The following is a 23793-nucleotide window of genomic DNA, read 5'->3' as shown; positions in this document are numbered from 1 at the left end:
CACCACAACCAGTAACATCCATAAGAAATATTCTCCATAAAATGATGCAAAATTTATCTCATAATGAATTCTCCATAAAATGATGTAATAAATTCTTCATAAAATGATGTAAAAATGATGCAAAATTTATCTCTTGATAACTTGGATGAGGCAAAGGTGAACATGAAAATTGGGCCTCATGCTCTTAATAGAATTTTATTAAAATACTGGAGAAGATCAAGTGCCATTCCTTTCTTCTGTGCACCAAAGACAGCATTTTAGATGTAATGATTCCTGAAGTAGGCTTTGAGCTTTTTTTTTTTAAAAAAAATAAACTGTATATCATACAAACAGATGAAATATTGTTCAAATTAACTGTATAATCAAGACAGTAATTTTGCTTGAATACATAGCAATCAGACTGAGTGGTTATAGTTTTACTCAGAGCTTTTTGATAGCAAAGGCAGAAGTTAGAAGCCTTCCAGAAGTATCTGATTGCATACAATACCAAAGGGAAAGAACCATTCAGCAGTTATTCCATTTTTTCATTTACATTACAAGAGAAACACTGCTTGACCATTTCCCTTGTCATCATTTCAGCTTCCATATGAATGTTGTTTTGGTGTTTGCATGCAGGACTGATGCGACTAGTTTTAGCAAAGAAATCATTGCTTTATCTCAGGAACTCGAAACACAACTTTTATATAGATAGTGAAATGGTATGTGTGACAGAATGTATAGGTTAAATTCATTTCCCTTAACCCTCTGTGTTTTATTCCTGCTGTAGCAGTAAAAATAGCTACAATCATGTGATATATAGTGGAACTGGAATACTTGCAGTAACCTTTCTAAAAAAAACCCGGAAATGTCATACTCAGTTAAATATATTTTGGCTTTCTTTGATTAGCAAATTAAGTTTTAAGATTTGGTCATATCTTGGTGGTGAAATGACATGCTTCACTTAACCTGATTTTGAGTGGTAAAAAACTCTCAGTTTTTATAATGTGCACATGTGACAGTCTTTCAATATATATATAAAAAGAAATGTCTCCATGAGCCATCTCTTTATAGTATTTTTGCTAGTTTGGTCTGATTACGCTTGCAGTCCTTAAAGGTAGGTGTTTAGACTGAATTTGCTGATGCTTCAACCTTCTTTTGTTTTTGAAAAGTACTTGTATGGAAGTGATCTTCTTCGTGGTCTCTGTGCATCACACTGATGGGAGAAGGTGCCGGCACCGATCACGATCGGTAACTTCAAAGCCGCGGATTTCCGCGCCCCCGTCTCGGTGCGCATGCGCAGGCACCCCCCTTCCCTGCGCATGCCCACCGGGACAGGAGCGGACATCCTGCCAGTTCTCTGGAGAGCCGGTTTGGTGTAGTGGTTAAGTGTGTGGCCTCTTATCTGGGAGAACCGGGTTTGATTCCCCACTCCTCCACTTGCACCTGCTGGAATGGCCTTGGGTCAGCCATAGCTCTGGCAGAGGTTGTCCTTGAAAGGGCAGCTGCTGTGAGAGCCCTCTCCAGCCCCACCCACCTCACAGGGTGTCTGTTGTGGGGGAGGAAGGTAAAGGAGATTGTGAGCCGCTCTGAGACTCTTCGGAGTGGAGGACGGGATATAAATCCAATATCTTCTTCTTCTTCTTCTGACCGCCGCTGAGATCAGTCGATCTTCGCTACAGTCGGTGGATTTCTTCATAACGTTTGTTGGATTTCCAGAGAGGATATTCTAGAGACTGTGACTTGCGGTTATATCATCCGTGAGTGGGGAGAAAAAGGGCATTTGTTATTTTTCCAGCTTCCCAGTTTCCCTTCCCTTCCCTTCCCCCCCCTCCTCTCCCCCTCACCCCCGCGCCTTCCGCGTATGGAAAAGTGCTGGGGATTTTTCAAGAGGTGCAGGAAGTGTGGCAGCAAAATCGCCCCTCCAGACAGCCACACCCTGTGCCTGCTTTGCCTGGGAGAGATGCACAAGCCAGACTCGTGCGCCCACTGTGCTAGGTTTTCCAGGCAAACGAGGAAAAATCGAGCGGCTCACCTCGCTGCAGCCTTGATGGAACAAGCGCTGTCTCCTCGTAAAATGGCAGCGTCATCGGAAAGCGTGCCAAAGTCTTCGACGTCGGTGGTCGATACCGACAAGACCTCCTCCGATGCCGATCGCCCCCTAAAGAGAGCGGGCTCGGCTTTGATGTTGGATATCTGTACACCAGCAAAGAGGTCCAAAGAGGATAAAGGAGCTTCTTCGGAACCGAAGAAGAAGAAGAAGGCGGATAAGCTGAAACATAGCAAGACCGTCCCTCGCTCCTCACCGAAGTCTCCACCGGATCCAACAGCGCTGATTGTTCCACCGCTAAAGCTGTTTGCTTCCCCGCGCCGTCGACCGAGCCCACCGATGTTGGAGTCGATGTCGACGCAAATCGCAATCTCGTCAGACTCCGACCGCGACTTAGAACCAGCACAACGTTCGGGAAGAGAGGACAGTCCCTCAGACCTTATACAAGTGGAGAAGGACAGCTCTCGGGATCGATCCGACAGAGTCCGGCGGGACCGATCTCGGAGTTCTTATAAAATTTTCCCCCTTACTCTGAGACGTGAGCCAGTGAGAAGTGATCGCTCTAAGAGCTCGCAGCGGGACCGGTCTTGGAGCCCTCGACATCGACGGGATCTACGGGCATCGAGAGAAAGATCCCCAGATGACCGCTCCCCCAGAAGACATCGGGATAACTCCCCAGTGCAAAGGGCGCCACCACCACTGCCATGGGATCAACGCCAATGGCAATATTTGTATGGGTCATGCCCGATGCCATCAATGTTTCCATGGTTTCCCCCACGCCAGGATGAGTGGGACCAGCGCTCGGAGGCGTCCTATCGATCGAGGACATCCTACTGACCGCAAAAACATACCCCGTCGGCATCGGTGTCAAAGCCTCTGACAGAGGAGCCCCCCAAGAAAAAGAGGTCCCCACGCCCTCCAGCCCAGGAGGTTGCAACCCCGGACCCGGGTCGGGATGGAGCATCACAACCTTCTGAGCAATCAGAATCCCCTGTAGGCTCACTGAGGTCGACGGAAGGGTCGATACTGGAAGAATAAGGGGCGTCATCATCTCCGGAGGAGCGATCGCCATCCAACAAAGTTGGTGAGGACCAACCTATCTCCCCCTCGGAGGACTTAAAATCCTATGGGGAACTGATAAAGAGAATGGCATAGTCCCTATCCCTTTCAACGGTGCAGCCCCAGCCTGTCATCACAGACAGTGTGTTCGACATCATACAGAGGGTTACGTCAACAGCTGTCGCCCTCCCCCTGATGACGGTACTACTGCACACGGCCAAGGCCTCGTGGGACAAGCTTGCGTCCACACCCATATCATCACGCAGGCTTGATCACATGTACCGTATACAAGAGTCTTCAGCAGACTTCCTGTTTAATCACCCCAAGCCAAACTTGGTAGTTGTGGCATCATCGTCAAAAGCGAGGAAGACCCATGCTACCCCCCCAGACAAAGAGGGCAAGAAACTTGACAGTTTGGGTCGATGGGGCGCTGTCAATACGCCTTATGGGACCAACTGTCCACACTGTTACCAGGGCTTCCGGAGCAGACTAAGAATGCCATCTGAAAGATTCAGAATGAGGGCATGGCATTGGCCAAACAACAATTAAACTCCGCAAAACACGCTGGCGACATTGGCGCAAAAACCCTCACGACGGCTGTCACACTGAGGGAGACACTCATGGCTCAGATCTACAGCATTGCAGACTGATACCCAGGCATACGTTGAGGATCTACCATTCGATGGGAAAGGGCTGTTCAGTGCCAATACTGATACAGTACTACAAGAAATGGATAAAAGCATCGAACCTCCAGGAATTTGGGGGTTCCAGCCTCGTCCCGGCAGCAGAGCAAACGACCATGGTCAAGACCTTGGAGCAAAAAGCCGTTCCCGAAGCAGTCAGGGGAGCAACAATGGAGGCCCAAGACCACGGCTCCCTTTGCCAAAACCCAGTACAGCACTAAGTCCAAATACTCTCCGACTTCTACACAGTCATCTCGCCAGAAGGGAAACAGGCAGCCCAAGCAGGGCCTTTGACTGTCCTTCCCCATATTTCCCCCTCCCCACCCGTTCTTCGGACCGTACCCGGCTATGGCCCTTTTACCAGGCGTGGTCCACAATAACAATGGATCAGTGGGTGTTATCGATAGTCCGGCTGGGCTACCTGATAGAGTTTCAACAAGAACCAGAGGTTCCAACATTCGTCTACACCACCCCGTCACCAACGCTCCAAGAGGAGGTGAGCGCCTTGCTCCGGAAAAAGGCCATAGAACCGGTCCCGTTGGACCAATTGAGACTGGGTTTCTACTCCCGTTATTTTGCGATCCCAAAGTGGGATGGAGGCCTGCGTCCCATCATGGACCTTCGGGGTCTCAATTTCTACATACCACATCAAAAGTTCCGGATGACCTCCTTGCCCAACATACTTTCGTTGCTGAATCCGGGAGATTGGATGGCCACTCTAGACCTGCAGGATGCTTATTTTCATATAAGCATCCATCCATCCCACAGAAAATTTCTCCGGTTCGCCATCGGGACTATGCACTATCAGTACAGAGCCCTACCCTTTGGCCTGTCTACAGCCCCCAGGGTGTTTACAAAGACAATGGTAGTGGTAGTGGCTCATCTCAGATTACAGGGCATTGCAATATACCCATACATCGACGACTGGCTGCTGGTGGCCGAGTCAGAGACCAGGCTCCTGCAGCACATTTCCACCACCCTGACCCTTCTGCAGAAGCTGGGGTTACAGGTGAACACAAAGAAATCCTGTCTCCAGCCTTCCCAAAGAGTTCAATTTATCGGGGCGATCTTGGACACGCAGTTGTGCAAAGCGTTTCTGCCAGAAAAGTGGGCAGGGGACATTATAGACCATACAGATATTTCAGAGGAACCAGTCGGTCAGCGCTCTTCTGGTGCAGCGTTTACTAGGCTTGATGGCATCCACAACAGTGGTACTGGTCTTCACCAGGTTCCACATGAGGAGCCTCCAGTTATGGTTCCTGAAGCGCTTCAGATGCGGGGAAGATTCCCCTCTACGCAGATTCTCCATTCCGGAGGAAGTTCTGGTGACACTAAGGTGGTGGCAGCACAAGCGCAACCTGCTAGAGGGAGCGCCGTTCTACAGATCACGTCCAACAATAACTTTAACCTCGGACGCGTCCCTGTGGGGATGGGGCGCACATGTGAATGGACTATGTGTGGGCGACAGATGGCCCAAGGAACACCTACAGTATCATATAAACTTCCTGGAGCTTCTGGCGATTCATCATGCTATCCTTTTCTTCAGGCTGTTGCTAGCAAATCAGACAGTGGCGATTCTAACGGACAACACCACAGCACTGGCCTATATAAACAGGCAAGGGGGCACGGTGTCTCGGAAGCTCTGTCTTCTAGCTTTACGCATCTGGGAAATCTGCAGAGAGATGAATACGTATCTGACAGTGGCTCATCTTCCGGGCGAACAAAACGTGTGCGCGGACTTTCTCAGTCGGAGGGAGCTTCCCTACACGAATGGGAGCTCAACTGGAGTTTCCTCCAACCCGTCTTTCAGAAGTGGGGGACGCCGGAGATAGACGTCTTCGCCACCCGCGACAACAGAAAGTGCAGAAGGTTCTGTTGCCGAGGGGGGAGAGATCCACTGTCGCTGGGGGACGGCCTCCTGCTCCAATGGGACCGTCGTCACATGTACCTGTTTCCCCCGATTCCACTAATCACGCGGGTAGTACAGAAACTATACAGAGAACGCCCGAGAGGGATTCTGGTCACCCCGTGGTGCCCCAGGCAACATTGGTTCGCCCCCATTCTACGTCTGTCCGAAGGCATCTTTCACCACTTCCCCACAGTGCCGGACTTACTGTTCTCCCAACAGGGGCTGATAGTCCACCATGATGTTCCACACCTAAAACTGACGGCGTGGAGGCTCGGGTGAACCCATTATCAGCAAGGGTTCAGCATGTTATCCTTAACTGTAGAAGGGAGTCTATGAGAAGATCATATGCCTATAAGTGGGCACAGTTTGTGTAGTTCACCTCTGGGGCCGGGGGTGACCCAGTGAAGGCAGGTCTCCCCAGCATCCTCGACTTTTTGCTCACCCTGCTGGATAAGGGACTAGCTGTGTCCTCCGTTAGAGTGTACTTGGCGGCCATCTCAGCCAATCATGAACATGTCGAAGGCCGATCAGTGTTTGCACACCCCACCACAAAGAATTTTCTGCGGGGGTTGACGCGGTTGTACCCTTCTGTTAGGAACCCGACTCCGTCGTGGGAATTACCGGGGGTCCTGGAAGCCCTCGTGGGAAAACCCGTTGAGCCCATGACCACGTGCTCATTGCAGTTGTTATCGTGGAAGACGGCGTTCCTGGTGGCTATCACCTCAGCATGGAGGGTCGGAGAACTGGCGGCATTGAGATGTGATGACCCCTACCTCCGTTTCCGACCGGAGGGCGTGTGGTTGCGCCCAGATGTGACCTTTTTGCCCAAGGTGGTGTCCTCCTTCCACTTGAACAGGGAAATTTGCCTGCCAGTCTATTTCCCGAACCCGGCTACGGATTCGGAAAGGCGGCTTCATGCCCTGGATGTGAAGCGGGCGCTCTCCTTTTACTTGCACAGGGTGAGGCCCTCGCGGAAGGACCCTAGACTTTTCGTCTCCTATGCCTCGGCCACGTTGGGGCAGAGGATCTCATCGCAGAGACTCTCGAAATGGTTGACAGAGACGATTAGGCTGTGTTACCTACTGCGGAAGCGGCCTCTGCCAGGGCCGATTAGAGCGCACTCCACAAGGGCAATGGCGACCTCGGCAGCATTCATGAAGGGAGTGCCATTGCGAGACATTTGTAAGGCGGCTACCTGGTCCTCCCCACACACGTTCATTAAGCATTATGCGTTGGACCTTCAGTGGAGGCATAGTTCGTCTGTGGGCAGTGCAGTTCTGCAGTCGCTCGCCTGTTGACGGACCGTGCAACCCTCCTCCAGGTAGGCTGTTAGCTTGCTATTCTCCCATCAGTGTGATGCACAGAGACCACGAAGAAGATAAACAGGTTTCCTACCTGTAACTGATGATCTTCGAGTGGTCATCTGTGCAGTCACACTACCCGCCCACCTTCCCCACTGCTGCTGGTCCGTCCCAGGGGCTCATGCAGCGGTCAGAAGGAACTGGCGGGATGTCCGCTTCTGTCCCAGTGGGCATGCGCAGGGAAGGGGGGTGCCTGCGCATGTGCACTGAGACGGGGGCACGGAAATCCGCGGCTTTGAAGTTACTGATTGTGATCGGCGCCGGCGCCTTCTCCCATCAGTGTGACTGCACAGATGACCACTCGAAGATCATCAGTTACAGGTAGGAAACCTGTTTTTACAGGCACTCGGGACCACAATTGGCAAAGGGGAAGGGATTATTGTTACCGAACTCATGGGTTTCAGTGCAGCCAGTTTCCACAAGGTCATTTCCCACATCCTTGAGCAGAGTCTGTAGTAGTCTCCAGCCTCTCTATATGGATGGAGTAAGCCAAGGATGCACTGGCCAGATTACCTAAGACATAATATTGGTTCACTTCTATCCCATGCTTTTTTTGTGGAAGTCCTCTTCACAATAATCTCAACAAACATCCTAACCTAAATCGTTAAACAGTGCTGTGTCTAGCCTGTTGGTGGCATTCCATTAAAGGATTCTTGGTTTTGGTGATGTAACAGTGAAAGCATAAATCTCAAACAGACTGAGAAGAAACTTTTAGTTCCCTAGGAAGACATTAGCTGTCTTGCTGTTGATCCCTAGTTCTCTTTTTAATTCAAGAAATCAGGGAATTGCTATATTTCTTTTATCATATTAGACACAATGTTTTCCCTTTTTGTCAGCATTGTTGGTAATACATGGAGCTTAGATGAGATTTTTGGAAGAAAGTCTTGATCAAATCCAAAGGAAAACAGCTTTTAAACTAGGAATAACATTTTTGTTGTAACATCACTAAAGCTAAATTCCAAAAGGAAGTAATTCTGAATCAAATAACATATGGTATGATTTTGTAATTTCAGCAGAAAAGCCTCATGGGCAGTTAAATTTATTTTAAATACTAACTTTACTTCAGGGAATTTGAATGGATACCATTTCATATCTTGAACAGATGTTCTTATAAGGATGAGCGGATTTCCTCAGTTCTGCTCCATTGTTGTTCAGCAGCTTTATTATGAATTGGGTTTGGTTCAATTATCTTCCAGAAAAAGAACAGAATTTGGGGAAGTTGGCAAACTGTTTCCTTATGTGGAGTCAGTTACTCAGTAGATACACACATACACACACACGTGTGTGTGTGGTTATTTATATATATATAAATATATGTGTGTGTGTGTGAAATGTGATTATATATACCACATTCCCAAAAGAAGAATATTATTTTATCTTCTGTTGCAGTAGAAAGGCAACAGAACAGCAAGTGCTCATGTCCAACAAAAAATCCACACACTTCTGTCAAAACTTATCCTTCATATGACAAAAGGAATATATTCATTTTTACACAAAAAGTTAATTTTGCAAAGGTTTCTACTATTTGGGGTTACGGTGCAAAAAGAGCTGCCAAACTCCCAGTGAAGGTGAGGGATTCCCTGTCCCCGGATCCTGTTGCCTGCAGGGGGAGAAGAATTAAGGGAAAAAATGTCTAATTTACTTACAGGAAGTTCTTACCACAGAGTTTATGGCAATTCCTAGAGCTACCTGGAAGTTGAAGTGGTAGCTCTAGGAATTGTCAGTCACTCTATAGCAAGAACTTTGAGTTTTGCCACACAGTTCCTGGCAATTCTTAGAACTATATTTTTCATTTCCATGTAGTCTAGGCATTACCAGGAACTCTCTGATAAGAACTTCCTATATGTAGACAAGACCTTCTTTTAATTTTTAAATTTTTGTCCCAGGATGCTGTCCCCTCCACAACTCTCTTGCTGATTTCCAGTCACTGCCTAGCAACCCTAGTAAAGGAATATAAATGTGAGCTGCCCTGAGAAAGACAGGATGGAAGCATTTTAATAAATAAATGTTCTCGTAAAAGCACTTTTAAAAGGTTTTTTTAAAAAAAGCCCCTTCAAAACTAGCCATTTTTCTCTCCCTGGTAGAAAATTCTGTAAAAGAAGGGATTAGTTCTGAAAGATTTCTCTCTAGGTTTTGTGCTGTAATTTCTTTTATGGTGGTGGTGGGTTATGTCTGAAAACAGCAAAACTGCTTTTCTGCTATGTAAAAGAAAAATTAAAATAACTGTTAAAATTTAGCTTACATTGTCTTAGTTTTACTACTTTTAATTTACACATTTAGGAAATAAAATTCCAGAAGAACTTATAATTCTGATAGTTTCATTCCAGTAAATATTATCAGTAGTATGAAACCCAAGAATCCAAGGAGAAATTTGTAAGTGGAGGATTTTGTAAGCATCCCTCATTCCTACTGATTTAAAAGAATTCTCTCCTCTAGATAAATGATTTCTATAACATGTAAGCTACAAAATTAAATGTGACAAAAAAGTTTATGCAGATAGTTCTGAATGTTTTATTAAATAGTTACAGCTGACCTTTCCTCCCCCCCAAATATATCCAAGATAGGGTTGCCAAGTACCTATGTACCGTAGAGTTTTCCCTCCCAAATGGCTAGAGTGTCTGGGAAAACCATAGAGTTTTCCTGGAATCGCCTAGAGCAATCACCATGTGATGTCGCTGGTGCAATGATGTCACTTCCAGGTGATGTCATCACACCGGCAACATCAGGGGAGGTTCCCCCCGCCGGCCCAGTGTGGGCCAGTAGGTTGGGAGCCTCCCAGGCAAGGAAACCCCCGCCTGGACCAGGGGCTTGGCAGCCCTAATCCAAAACAGCCCCTCTAGTCATCTGTTAGAAAAGAACAAGTAGAAAAATACAGGTATTACAGTCAGTGTTTAATTTTCTTAGAGAAATTAAGTCAGAACCCATGTGCAGCCTCTTCTCCTTTTCTCTTTCTAATAACTGAAATCATATGAAGTGATATTTCATTCCCTCTTTACGAGGTTACTAACCTCCAGATAAGGCCTCTGGAATTCTCCTGCAGTTACAACTTCTTTCCAGACTACAGAGATAATTCCCCTGAAGGAAATTCCAGCTTTTGAGGGCAGATTCTATGGCACCTTCCCCAAATCTCCAAAATTTTTAGAAGCCAGAGTTGGCATCCCTAGATGGGAGGGGAGCAAGGGACAAATAGTCTGGTTCTATCTAGAGAGGTTCTTATCGGCCTTGATATTTCATTTACTTTTAAGTAAACCGCCACAATAAATAAAAATAGCATTAATTACTAAATCTTATTCATAAATCACTGGTAAATAAGACACTACTGTGCTGAGGAGAGCAACTTGCATTCAAGCATTTTCTGGGTTACACTGTACCAAAACCAAAGTTGTCACCCAAAAACATCAGTATTAAAAGCCTGTGTGATCTTGTTTCTGATAGTCTTAAGAATATAACCCAAAGTTACTTTATCTTCTATTTAGTTTAAATGGGTCTGTAGATATGTTTTTTCTTTGTCTTCAGTATGAAAAAACACAGACCATACTCACAGAGCTGAAGCTGAAGTTTGAGATCACTGAGCAGGAAAAGCAATCAATCACAGATGAACTCAAACAATGTAAAGACAGCCTGAAACTGCTACAAGAAAAAGGAAACAATGTAAGTTGGTAAAAAGTGTGCTTCAGTTTTTGGCTATTTCATTTTGTTACAAGGTCATATGTTTATTAGATATACAGAAAAAGGTTTTGTAATAGGCTACATGAATCACACGCCCACGAAGCATTCGTGTGGTTCATGTATTCCTAGGCTTGAACTCTTTTGAAATATAATCTGACTCTGGCCAGTGCCATTTCATTACGTATAATTATACAGGCATCTTGATTCAGAAAGGATGTGCCCACTCTGTATTTTATTTTTGGAAATGCTCAAGCATGATTCAGTCAACAATAACAGCTTTTCGCCCCATGATGTCTGAAAACTCTCAGTTATAATGTTAGGATAATTTTGTAATTGTTATATTCTGCTTTGCAGCTTGGTACATACACTGAAATAGGTGCCATAAAATTAATTTTTTGAAAAGCTTTTCTAAATACTGAAGTATTTATAAGTTTATATAGTGTTTCCCACTATAATAAGTTCTTAAGGCATTTCAAACATAAAATAAAAAAGCATGGTGAAACATAATACCCATAGAAAGTACTAAAGTACCAGATACAAACATATTTCTTAGGTATTCCTATCCACTGCTTTTCTCTTAAACATATTTCAATGCATTTTATATGCAGCCCCGGACAAGAGAATTATTCATTAGGGTTTGTAGAATCTTTCGGGCTCAAGAGAATTACTGTACAATGGTTCGCCTATAGGTGAATACTTATGGAGGAATAAATGTGAAAAAATCTACTGGAATATATAATATATGACAATCAGTGTTCCCTCAAGCTGAGTTAGCATGAGCTAGCTCACAGATTTTTAGCCTCCAGCTCACACATTTTTCTCTTAGCTCATGAAGGATGACCCCAGAGCACACTAATTGATGCAGTAGCTCACAATTTTAATACCAGTAGCTCACAAAGTAGAATTTTTGCTCACAAGACTCTGCAGTTTAGAGGAAACATTGATGACTGTGGATTTTCCCCACAGAATCCATATGGGTTTTGCATTCAGCCATGTAAAACTTCACTCCCAATTCAGTTCAAATGGGTCTCACCATTCAAAGTAGTGTCCTATTGCAGGGAGTATCCAGAACATTTTGGTATTAATTTTGCCAGTCTTTGTTGCAGAAAAGCTTTTCTCCAAAGTACTAATCAAAGGGTTTAATTGGTAGCTTACTTTCTTCAACATCATTCCTTAATCACTGGTTGATTAGAAATGACATGAGATATAGATTTCCTTATGGAGATTGTGGCACCCCCTGTCAACGTCCTCAGCCGGCGGGGCATTAGCTGTGGCGGGAGGAGGCCCAGGAGGGGGACGCTTGTGGCCTCAGAATGGGAGAGTGAGCTGTGTTGCTTCACGCAGCTCCCACTCCCGTGGAGGGATGCGCTCTCTGGCCTTCTCACCCTCTCTCTCTCTACCATCTTGGCTTCAGCTCCCTTCTCAGCTACTTCCTCCCCGGCCGTCAGTGTTCCCTCTTCCTTTATTGCCCTTAGACAGCTGTTCCCACTTCCGTGTATGTTCTCCCTTCCATCACCCTGCCTCCCCTCCCATTGGTGCTCCCCATCTCTTCCTTCATACCCCACCCCCCGGGTGGCTCGGCCCCTGTCGGGTCGGGTTGGGGCACGGTCTGCAGCTGTGCCGCGTCAGCCTTGGAGCCGGACTTTGGATTCTGTCTGGGGTGGGGGCTCCTCCCCCGCCCTGCCCCTCCACGACACTCACCTTCTTCAGCTCCCATCAGCCACATCCCGGAGCTGCCTGGGCCTCTGCGGCTCAACCACACCGCTCGGCCCCGCCACACCCCCTCAAGGCCCAGAGGCATCTGAGCATTTTGTGCCTCCCCCAACACTCCAGGATGCCCACCTCCAGTAGTCGAGGTAGGCAGGTTGGGTGGTCTCGGGCGGTGCTGGGTTGCCAGGGGGCTGGGAGAGGCTGGGACGGTGGGGCCCGGACAGAGATATAAAGAAAACAAAGCCAAGACATAAAACACTTTTTACTGCCATTTGGAAACATATTTTGTAACAAGAAGATATCAGATCAGTAAAAATTGAAAATAAAACAACTAATTTCCAACATTTTATTTTACTGAAAAACTGTTTACTGAATAAATTAGATCTGAATGGGGTTAGTCTTGTTTCTAATATTCTTCTTGTTACAAAAATCCTAAATACAGCAGTAGCTGGAAAAAATGCCTTCTGCATCTCTTCAGTTGAGATGTAAAGTTATGGTAACAGACTCCCCAGTAGTTGACTTGAGAAAATAAATATAACATTAATTGAGAAAATAAAATAAAAATTTTATTTGGGAAAACATAGTGAGAAGGGTGGGTTGTTCTTTATGATAGTTAATTTGGTTTGAATGCAGATCTGTGATGATTAACTTCTATTTGATCTGTAAGGGTAAAGAAAGTAATAATGTGTATGCTGTTTTGGTTTCTTTGTTTATTGATAGCCACGCATGTCAAGGCAACACAGATAACTGTGCTCATGTAGTATAAATAACAAATAGAATCAGGTGCCAGGAATGGTCTGTATGCTAGGAATGGTCAGGAGAAATTAATGCTTCAGTATAAAGCTCATAATAGCCACATGGTTTTATTTTAACTTTTTTGTATATAAGAAATTTGACCGGCAAAGAGAAATACATTATTTCAGACGAATAGAACTAAAGGTGTGTCTGCCCATGGCTTCAATCCAATATTCAGTGAGTTAGATCCAGTGTTTACATGGGCACACGGACTTCTGTCTATGGAGTATGATTTTTGAAGGGGGAAAACCCCCCTAGAAGTGTGAAATACCCCTGAAGCCCCTGTTCCTGGAGGTTCTTGCTCTTCTAGGAGCAGGATTTTAGGGAGAAGGGGAAAGATGACTAAGGGAAGAGGAATGCAAGTCATGTTCCAGGGGAGGAAGTCTTGCACCTGAAGAAACCCTATCCAATTCAATGTCTTCAGATATTCATTCATAACTGGGAGTAAATGCATATATCCTTTTGAGTCCATGAAAATAATGCACTTTATTTAATTTTGACTTCTACTTACCATTGTAAGCTAAGCGAATAATATGAAAACCAGTCACAAAGTAATTCACTAAATCCAGATCAATGTTATGCATTCATAACAAACTGCAATCTTTATAATTGTAATTCATTATGACTGAATGTAGAACACTGATCTATTAAAAGCCAGGCTATCCTGTGTGTGGTATGCACATGCCCATGGATAAAAACAGTTAACTGTGGCCTCAAAGGGTCATGTGAATTGTCTCTGTTTTTAAAAGCTTTCTTAACATTATGATTTCTTCTGCAAAAGATTTATTAATTGATAGAAGAATTATGCTGAATTGTCATTTGTAGGGTATGAGAGAAAATATGTAAGTACCTGACAAGGAATGTTGTATATCTCATTTAATTTTAACAAATAGATTTCTTTAAATTGATTCCTTATGGTAAAAAGACAATTGCCAGAATGTTAAATTTCTACTGCATAGGAATCTTTAAATTCTCAGTATATTTTGCCTAGTAGGCTCTTGATCAGGAGTTTAACACTGTAAATTTTTGCAAGATGTATGCCATCATTTCTGCACAGTTAAAGACCAGTGCAGAATCAGCATGGTTCATAAAGTATTTTGTTTCAACATATTACATCTTTTGTGCTAAAAGCATTTTGTTGACAAAAGTCTGTTGGTATTTGATTTGCTACCATCTTTTCTTTTTCCAGTTCTTGCGTCTTTGATTCTGGGCAGTTGTATTTCTCTGTGTTTATCACTGTAAACTTCCATTTAGTGTGACTGCTGTTGAGGACACTATGTGGGAGCAGATGAGCCTATATAAACAGCATGGGATTGTTTTCCCATGTGTTATGTCAGCAGAATCTAGCACAGGAGAAGACGAGCACTAATCCTTGCTGAATCATAAGCACCATCATTGAGAGCATGGAGCTAAATTTAGAGAGTTCTCATCTTGAATCCCAGTTCTGTTCCCCCTTCATATTTGGATGGACATTCACAGAGTCAAATGCCATTCTATACACTTTATGTCACCTTACATTTATGCTGTGCTGATATTCTCACAATACTCTGCATATCTCACCTACACCTTTAGCACCGAAATCTATAACTGTCTACTTAAGTATCTCCCATTCTCTTTCTTGAGCGGAAACATCCCTTTGCGCTAAGCAAATATTTTTCTCCTTGAAAAGAATGTAAACATCAGGCATTGTTGGATGATAGACAATAATAACTGGGTGGTTTGGGGATGTGACTGGGACAGTTTTCCTCATAACTGCAGCCCCAAGACATCTTGATGTTAAATTCTAGCAGCATACACAGAATAACAACTGTGTGGAAAAATTAATGTGAATATGCTCTGTGGCAGTACCATGTATATAACTAGGGCATAAAGCATACAAAGACTGCTTTTTGTCTTCAGAAAAATGTTCTGCACAGCCTAAACTTTGGTTTGCAAAGAGGTATCCTTGAAATACTGACTCAGAATTCTCTTGGCTACAAAGGTTGTGTGCTGTAACAAATTTAAGTGGCAAGTAAGTAAAAAAGGTAAAAGCAGGCAGTAGTCAACCATCCATGCATGGATGTTTTCTTGCATTCCTCTCCATTTGTGCAGCCCCTTCCAATAATTCCTTGGGTTACAGGTTCTGTGGAAATGAACAGCCATGAGATTCTGTGGGCTAGTATGAAGAGGAATAAAGAAATTAAACTGAATCCTCCTTCTCTGTTAATATAGGAGTGATTTCAGAACTTTAAGAACATAAGAGAAGCCATGTTGGATCAGGCCAATGGCCCATCCAGTCCAACACTCTGTATCATACAGAGGCCAATACACACACACACAGTGGCTAATAGCCACTGGTGGACCTCTGCTCCATATTTTTATCCAATCCCTTCTTGAAGCTGGCTATGCTTGTAGCCGCCACCACCTTGTCCAGCCCCATCAATCCATGCAGCCATTCCTCTATGCAAATTCCTTGATTCTGGTAGTGATCTTCCCTGGGGTTCAAAAGGAGCTGAATGAATGGAGAGGAATGCAGAAAACTCCCAAATTCTATGCACAGAATGGTTGGATATTGCCAAGTTTTTGTGATGAATATTGTTAAAGGGCTAAAGATTATTGAAATATTTTATTTAACAGATTCAAGATATTCAGTTAAGAATAAAACAGTTAGTTGTGCATATTGTACATTATTGCTTCTATCATCAGAGGAATATTTCTGAAATGCAAAATGAGTTTAAGTCTTGTTTTGCCCCAAATACTAAGCTGCATATGACAAGTGAGAGAATCCTTAGAAAGAGTCCCTTGCTTTATTTTCAGTTTCCGTTTCCTTAGTACAGTTATGTACTAACTTTGTATACCAGATTAGCTGTGTTGTGTTAGATGTCTTTAATGTTTCAAATGAAACAAAACTCTCTTTGAAGTCTCCCCCATCTAAATCATCTTTATCTGGTTGATTTTTTAATAGCACAAAATGATTTTAATATCCCTTCCCTTCCCTTTAGCCTTCCATATTACCACCCGTCCCAGCCGTATTCATCGGCCTAATCCTGGCTTTCCTGTTTTGGTGTTACAGCCCATTGTGGTAGAGAAAGGTACTATAAGCACTATTCAGTCCATGTATGTTCGTCCCTCTCACCTGTTTGTGCCATTTTTGTAAAATAGTGCATGGTGAAAAGCAGGTATTTACTTACCTGACACAAACCTTTCATGTTATGAGCCATTATTTGTAATATTGGCAAGCCAAGCAAACAACTAATCATTTAACATCTGTCTGTTTTCCTTGTGCTAGTGCTAACAGTGTCCTATTGTAACATAATTGTTTGACTGTGTCTTTTCTAACAAAAGTTTGTCTTTAGCAAAATGGGTCATATGATGCTTCAGAATGAGGGCCTGAAAGACAACCTAATTGCTTAATTAAACTTAATATGAAGAGCTTGCATATGTGAATTTGGCCCTTTATTTTCTTTTTGCCCCCAACTAAATCAGAAATTCCTCTCTGAATATTAATGCTTTTATTTTTAACTACTGAGGTGGAAGAGGTGGTGGGTTTTGTATTTCCAGCTTCAAGTTTGCAGTGATTTCTGGTACCATGCAGAACTGCATTCTGTGAGATTCTGACCCTCTGTCTGAAATTATATACTTCAAAAATGTGAGAAGGTGGAATGAGGACTACGTGCAAGGTTAACATTACTGTATGTCAGATTGGGATTCAAAGCTTATGCATTGTCAAATTTGATCAAGAGAGCAGATGTACTTGACCTCATTGAACTAAGGTTTTGGAGGATATGGAAGAACAGTTCCAAATTCGGCATGGCATGTATCTCAGCTGTACAAGCAAGAAATGCTGTTAGCAAGATCAAAGATACAAAAGTTTCTTGGGCATATGTTTTTATAAAAAGGAGATGGAAATTATACAGCTGTGAATGGCAGTCCAGATGAAGATGCATTTTTGAGACTTATGTCCATTGAAATTCATTCACCTAGATGACCTTAACCCCCTTGGTGCCCAGAGTCAAAATTTTTCAAAAACAAGAGCAGATAGGAAATATTCTAGGAATGACAAGAACCAAAGGGGTTAAGCAGTTAGTGTCCACTGCAACAAATGAGATGTTGATTCTTGTCTTTTTCTCTACACAGAGACAATGGCCTTGGATGCCTGTGATGGCAGCTTTGGTAGCTGTGACAGCAATGGTGCTGTACCCAGGCCTAACCAGAGCTTCTTCATGAGAACTGTTGTTGAAACCATACACCGTCCTCTCTTTAGAAGCTGGCATCATTCACATACTGGGGGGAAACCAGATTTCATTCTCTTCCTTTTTACCTCTTAATACCACAGAATTTGACTTCCGAAAAGCAGTAGGATATTTGCTTTAAACTGTACAAAACGTATCTGTCTATAAAGAGGGAATAAAATTATGACTTCATTCTATCGTGAGCAATATCGTTGCTTACAATTTCATGTAATTCTTGAAATAGTATGTTGGAGTTCTAAATACTGTTATGGTGGCCTAAAGTAGGCTTCTTGGTACCAAATTATTTATAATGGTTAGGTGTGTGGGATGTTTTACTTTAGAATCTGATTGCCAGATTGAAAGCAGTGCATTTTTTTTCTGATTGGGTCACCCATGCCAAATATATCCTTTAAATATTTGGAAGCAGATGCAGTGTGCTCAGTGCCTTTCAGTTTGACTTTATTTGTACATTAACATACCAATTTTTTTTACTTGCTGTGAGTCACTGAGCTATGGGGAACAATTTCTTTTTCCAAGTCCTTGGACGGAAACAAATATTTTTCTTCAGTAAAGGTCCTATTTTATTGATGACTTGGGAATGAGTATAATTCATTGCCAGCCTTAAAGAGCTCTAGAAGCAATGGAATGGGAAGCATCCATCTAGACTGTTCTTGTGTGCAGGTGTGTGCATGTGTGTGCTTGAATGAATTAAGGGTTTTCTGGGAGCAAAATCTTGATTTTTCTGGTGGACATAGTGCAGTGATCCAACTTTTAGTTTGAATGTAATTTATTAAATCTCATGTATATAGACACTATAAAACTCGACATTTTTTCACATATCATATTATAGAAATGATTTTTTTCCAGTCACTTACTATCAAAACTGAACTGGGGAAATGATGTTTGTCTCTTTAATCGTACTTTCATTGGCATAACTTCATTATGCGAAGTGCTTGAGTGCTTCTATTTTTAGGGGAAGGGACAATGGAAAAAAAAAATTCAACGTGGGTAAGCTTTCTGGGAGGTTAAAATAACCTAATTGGTCCTCTATGCAACAACTTATGCTGAAAGAATGTGCTGTCAACAATTAGAAGCTTTACATCACAAGTTAAAATGGCCTTAACATTAATGTCTCCTGTAAATGTTGGCTCCAGAATGGGGGCAGCGCTATTTAAAACCTGAATCAAGTGTTGGCTTACACAGCAAAACAGCTATGTTAATTAAGGTCTATACTGATGTTAAAAGAATTGGTAATGATAACTGAAAAGTTTCTGCTGCTGGGTAATTCATAGGAAGGTTTTCTCAGCAAAAATTCCTGTGGTTTAGAGGGTTTAATGGCAATCCACAAACCTAGTTAAATATTTAAATAGGTGTGTGTGTTTTTTTAGTTTATGAATTGCCTTGGAGGTTTTGAGGGTCATTTTTCTTTAATGGTTCTGACTGAAGCTATTTGGGATTTGTTAATAGGAAGAGCACTAGATTTAAGGGAATGTTAGACCACAGACTCTTAGAAAATATCATTTTTGTTCATTTCATTCTTTTCAGTTGCAGGAAGCTGCCACCTATCCACAAAACACACACATGCCAGTGGTACACAGTACCTCTTGTATATAGGTTATTGCAAATATTATTCTGAAAATGCTTAACTTCAGAATTACATTTTTAAAAGTAAATAATTGTTTTAAATCTATTTTGTAAAGATATAAAAACCAATAGAATTTCTGGAGTACAGATTGAACTATTTGCACTAACACACATGATGTGCATGATTTAATAAAATAACTTTACTCTCCCTATGAATGTTTGAGTTGAATCTCATTTGACAATCATAGACTTGTAGTGTTTTGCACTCTATTGAATGATAAAAATCATATTCTGAACAATGTTTGCATTATGTCTGGTAAAAATGAGACTGGCCAATGGTTTTTGCTTTGCTTTGCGTGTAAACTAGTTTACCAATGGGCTCCAAGTTTTACTGTATCATTAGAGTATTATTGAGAATATGCTGGATACCCTGAGATTGCAAGAGGGTTTTGCTGGCACTTTAGGTTAGTGCAGATAAGGACCACGCCAGGCATCACAAGGTATTACTTTCTTTTGGTTTCTTAAAATTAGAAAAACATAGCAGCTATGGGTGGAACTACATGTTGCAAAAGGACACGGACCTTCAATTGAGCATGGCAGCCCTGTGGGAATTTCGCTTTCTTCTGTGCATTGTCCTAGTACACCTCAGTTCACTTGACAATATAATCTTGTGAATCCCCTCCATATATACACATCTTCATAGCAGCTAACAATATAAGGATATGAGAGTGGGTTAAACCAAACATTCTAAATGGGGTAGGAAAGAAAGCTGAACACAGAGTTGCCATTTTGGGTAGCAGCTCTTGTTGTTTTTATCACTGTTCTTTCCAAAGAATATCATACTACAGATTAGATTCATAGATGAGAATCGGTTTTATGATTTCCAGTATGATCTATAACCCAATGAATTAACCCTAATCTTTTCTTTGCTGCTAAATTTTCTTTACTGCTAAAACTTCTGTTGGTTGGACTCATTCATCTTATGTTACAATGATCATCACATCCACCTCATAATTCATTCTCATCCTATTTGTTTTGTTAAACTTTCCTTGTGTGTGGATTTGGATGCAAAAAGGGTTTCTGGAAGGAATTCTCTAATTGTATTTATCAACACCACAGCAACATTAAAATGCCGTAGGTGCTTCTATGAATTAATAACTGGTAAAGGGTACCAAAAACCTTGAAGTTGAGCTAGTCATCTTCAGGTGAGACCAGAGTAGGGAAATCCTTCAACAGCAGTGCTTCACAGTTGAGACCCATCCCTACTAAGCAAAGTTAAAGGCAAATGAGACTATATCAGAATGGAAGTGTTCTCCCTTCTTGTTCTTTTCTAACCACTTAGGCCATTTTGTTTAAAGATCTTCTTAGAAGAGGCAACACAAACACAGACTAAACGAGAATAATATCTTCATTCACTTACTAGGAATAAGGCATGCTGTGAAGGAAAATACAACAGACTCTAGACAGGCTCTGGGTGAGTGACCACCCACCATTGCTGTCTTCTCATCCACCCAAGTTGAAGTCATTCACTCCCTCCACCCACCTCAAGGGGAGCTGATGTTTGTCATCTGGAAAGCAGTTGTAATTCTGAGTGATCTCTAGCCCTCACCTGGAGATTGGCAACAGTGGTCCCTCAGGAGGAAATGGCTGGCTTGGAGGATGGCATCTGTGGCATTGTACCTGTCTGAGGCCCCACCCTTTCTCAAACTTACCCTCTTCAGGCTCTACCCCTCAAGTCTCCAGGAATTTCCCAAACTAGAGTTGGCAACTGCTAAGTCACAGTAGTTGTCATAGTGGGGCTAGGTCATGGCAGCCAGGTAACATCAAGTCACGTAGAGGGTGCTGCTAGGCCTAGGGTAGCCTACCTCCAGGTGGCGCCTGAAGATCTCCTGGGATCACAACTGAACTCCAGACAACAGATCTCTCTCCCCATCCTGAAGAAAATAACTGCTTTGGAAGGTGACCTGTATCCCATTCTATTCACCTGAGGCCTCTCCCTTTACTGACAGAAGTTGGTTGCCTTGCATTAGTCTCTGGCCTAGGGGCAAGGCTGAGGGGAGGAGGGAGAGAGGGAGTGACAGGAAAGGCAGCAGCCATGCCTCTGAGGAAATGCTCCCAGCGGGGTCAGGCCTTGCTGCCTAGTTGCATTATGGTGGCAGCAGCTCCCTGGCTATTTCTGCAGCCTTCAGAGACTTGGAGTCTGACTGTGTGGGCCACTGATGGGGCAGCAGAAGTCTATTGCTGGCAACACCTTTCATGAGGCTGGTTGACAGAGAGGAGTTGGAGATGTGGCTGTATCTGAGGTGTTTTGATGGTTTGTTCAACATTCCCGGGGCTGCAGTAGGCAGGGGCAGGAGAATCTGCCAATGAATGGCCAGGGACGCTGACTGAGCCATGAGGGGCCAATGGTTTGTGGAGTGCATGGAATGCACCCTAATCCAATGGGAGAGCTCTATTTTGTCCATACCATTAGCAAATTTTATATATCTATGATGCTAGTAGAATTATCTATTATTCCATGTTGTAGGTTAATATTCTGCATTGCTTGAGCTATGGAAGGCACATTAACGGACAAAATCATTTCTTCTCAACCTGAGGGAATTATTCATAAGCCTCTTTCTCCTGTTGACATGGTCCCTGAAATACATTTTAACTTTTAAGAAGGAGCTGAGGATACTCAGACTATCCCTAGCCGAGCAAATGGTTTGCCCTATGCTACTGGGATGTGCTTTCTAGTTTAGGGATCTTCAGTCTTTTTGCTGTGCCTGAGGCACTGTTGGAATTTTGAGAGAGGGTATTGCATGCTACAACAAGAAACCTACAATGGAAGGCACAAGCAATAATAAAATGGCTGCCATGGGGCAAATTAGAAAGTTGGGAAGTTTTAAGCCAAACATCCTATTCTGGGAGCTATGCTCTTTTTAGACCCCAAAGTGATTCCTCCTAGGTTTTCTGAAGCACTCCTGCTCCTTTAAAGAGGGACAGGAAAGCTAGGACTTGGCTCTTTGTTTTGAAAAAGGAGCAAGTGGGCACCAGCTTGACAGGTACCATGCCAAGTCTGTGGGCAGTATGTTGGAAGTCACTGCCTTGTCTGAACCTCTGAAAGTTTTCTTTAACCACTAGTTGCTTGAGTTACTGTATAATCATGCTTTCATTTCTTCCATTGAATCAGTTGGTAGAGAGTATGGGAGAAAACTTGGGAATGCATGCCAAGACTCTCATCTGCAAGTTTAGCATGCTGTCAGGTTAGGATACTTGGTTCTGAGGGTCACCCTTCACCCTTCCCTGAACACTTCCCACAACATAATGGTAAGAGAGAAATGGTGTGACATATGTGTCTCACTTGTATGAGTTCCTGCCCTGATTCCAATTTTGGATGCTTTCTAATCACTAGTAAGTGTGGCAGTATACAGCAGCTGACTTTGCACTAAGAAGGGTGATGACCTCTTCCTCCTGTGTATAACTTCACGTGCCTCATACTGTTACTCAGTCAGAAGGGTCTCTCCTCAGGTTTATAGCACAGCTGATGAAGAATTTCTTACTAGCCTGGTCAACTACCCATAAGAGTGATTAAAGCTGGACCTACCTAAAACACACAAAAACCACCCGTCACAGGTAAGCAATTTTTGTTTTCTCAAAGTCCTTCAGTTGGGAAATATTAGCACCAATGTCAGTCATGGTGAAAACTGGACAGGTTGTAGAAATTCAGAATCAAAGCTTTAAGCAGATTTCTGGTCACTTTAGCTTTCACGCCATCATTTACTGGAGAGAGCATGAAGTACTGTTCCTGATCCACAAATCTGAAGGCTGAATTATGTTTTGTAACTTTATTCTAAGTCAGGGTTGCATAACTCAAACCACTGCAAATAGCCACTTGAGGGCTGCAGTGCTCCAAAGAGAACTTCCTTCAATATCTGAAAGGAGGAACTTTTCTTTGCCCATTTACTGGGGTCTTCATATTGGAGTAAGTCCAGGTGGTTGAGAAGCAAGAATTACTCTCCAGAATCCTGCAGAGAGGGTTTGGAATTAATTTCTGTTTTTTAAAAAAACTGCCAACTGTTTTTTGTAAAACCAAGGAAATAAGCAGGTTGGTTTAAATTGGTGTAGGCTCTCCCTGGTCATGTGAACAGTGTTTCATACTGCTTTGGAACTTGTATACTTCCAATTTTCAGCTACTAAAATATTACATGACTTCGGCCCACCATAATGATTTTAGATGTTGATATCTACTTAAAACTTAATATCTGCACAATAGAGAGGAACCTTTCCATTGCGAAGGTAATATGGGGGTGGAGAACTGATAGAAGGAAGGATACAAGTTTCTTTTCTGGGCAACTGTGCCTATTGATCAAAAGGGGGCTAATTCTATTTTGTTGTAGAATTCACAACTAAGCAAGATGTGAGAAACTGATTCCATTTTCCTGCTACTGCACAAACAAGTCCTTTCAGGGTAGGGAATATTCACAGATGTACAATAAAGAACTGCTGATGGTAAAGCATCAAAGCATAAACGCTCATCTTAACGATGAGACTGTAAGCTGTGAAAAATAGGCAGCCATAAGTCCATTTCTCAATGTTATATTGAACTTCAGAGGGGAGCTGGTAATACTGGAACAGAGAGTTTGTTTTTCACTGTCAAGGATAAAAGTATTCGGGGTATGACTTTGGCATTCAAAACTTGCATGACCACAAGGATGAACTGATTGCCCTTCACATACAAAAACTTACCAATCACGGGCAGACTATTCTTAGCCATTGTAGTCAGTGGTTCCCATAGAGTAAAATG

At 43.0% G+C, this 23793-nt stretch overlaps 1 protein-coding gene across 16 annotated transcripts in view; it reads left to right on the top strand.

The window, feature by feature from the left end:
* Window positions 1-19219, top strand: part of SLMAP (sarcolemma associated protein) — a 166802-nt gene extending 147583 nt beyond the window's left edge. For 8 of the 16 annotated variants that reach the window (XM_060239764.1, XM_060239754.1, XM_060239757.1 and 5 more), the window contains 3 exons: window positions 10555-10689; window positions 16194-16283; window positions 17329-19219. In XM_060239764.1, coding sequence (XP_060095747.1) covers window positions 10555-10689; window positions 16194-16277 — 219 coding nt within the window. In that variant the 3' untranslated portion in view covers window positions 16278-16283; window positions 17329-19219. The remainder of the gene's footprint in view (window positions 1-10554; window positions 10690-16193; window positions 16284-17328) is intronic. The other 8 variants (XM_060239748.1, XM_060239761.1, XM_060239755.1 and 5 more) reach the window with 1 other exon arrangement.
* Window positions 19220-23793: the final 4574 nt, after the last annotated feature.

Source organism: Heteronotia binoei, chromosome 5 (assembly GCF_032191835.1).
Source record: "Heteronotia binoei isolate CCM8104 ecotype False Entrance Well chromosome 5, APGP_CSIRO_Hbin_v1, whole genome shotgun sequence".
NCBI classification, from domain to species: domain Eukaryota; kingdom Metazoa; phylum Chordata; class Lepidosauria; order Squamata; family Gekkonidae; genus Heteronotia; species Heteronotia binoei.
The sequence above is the reverse complement of the archived record's forward strand: the minus strand, read 5'-3'. Positions and strand labels throughout refer to the sequence as shown.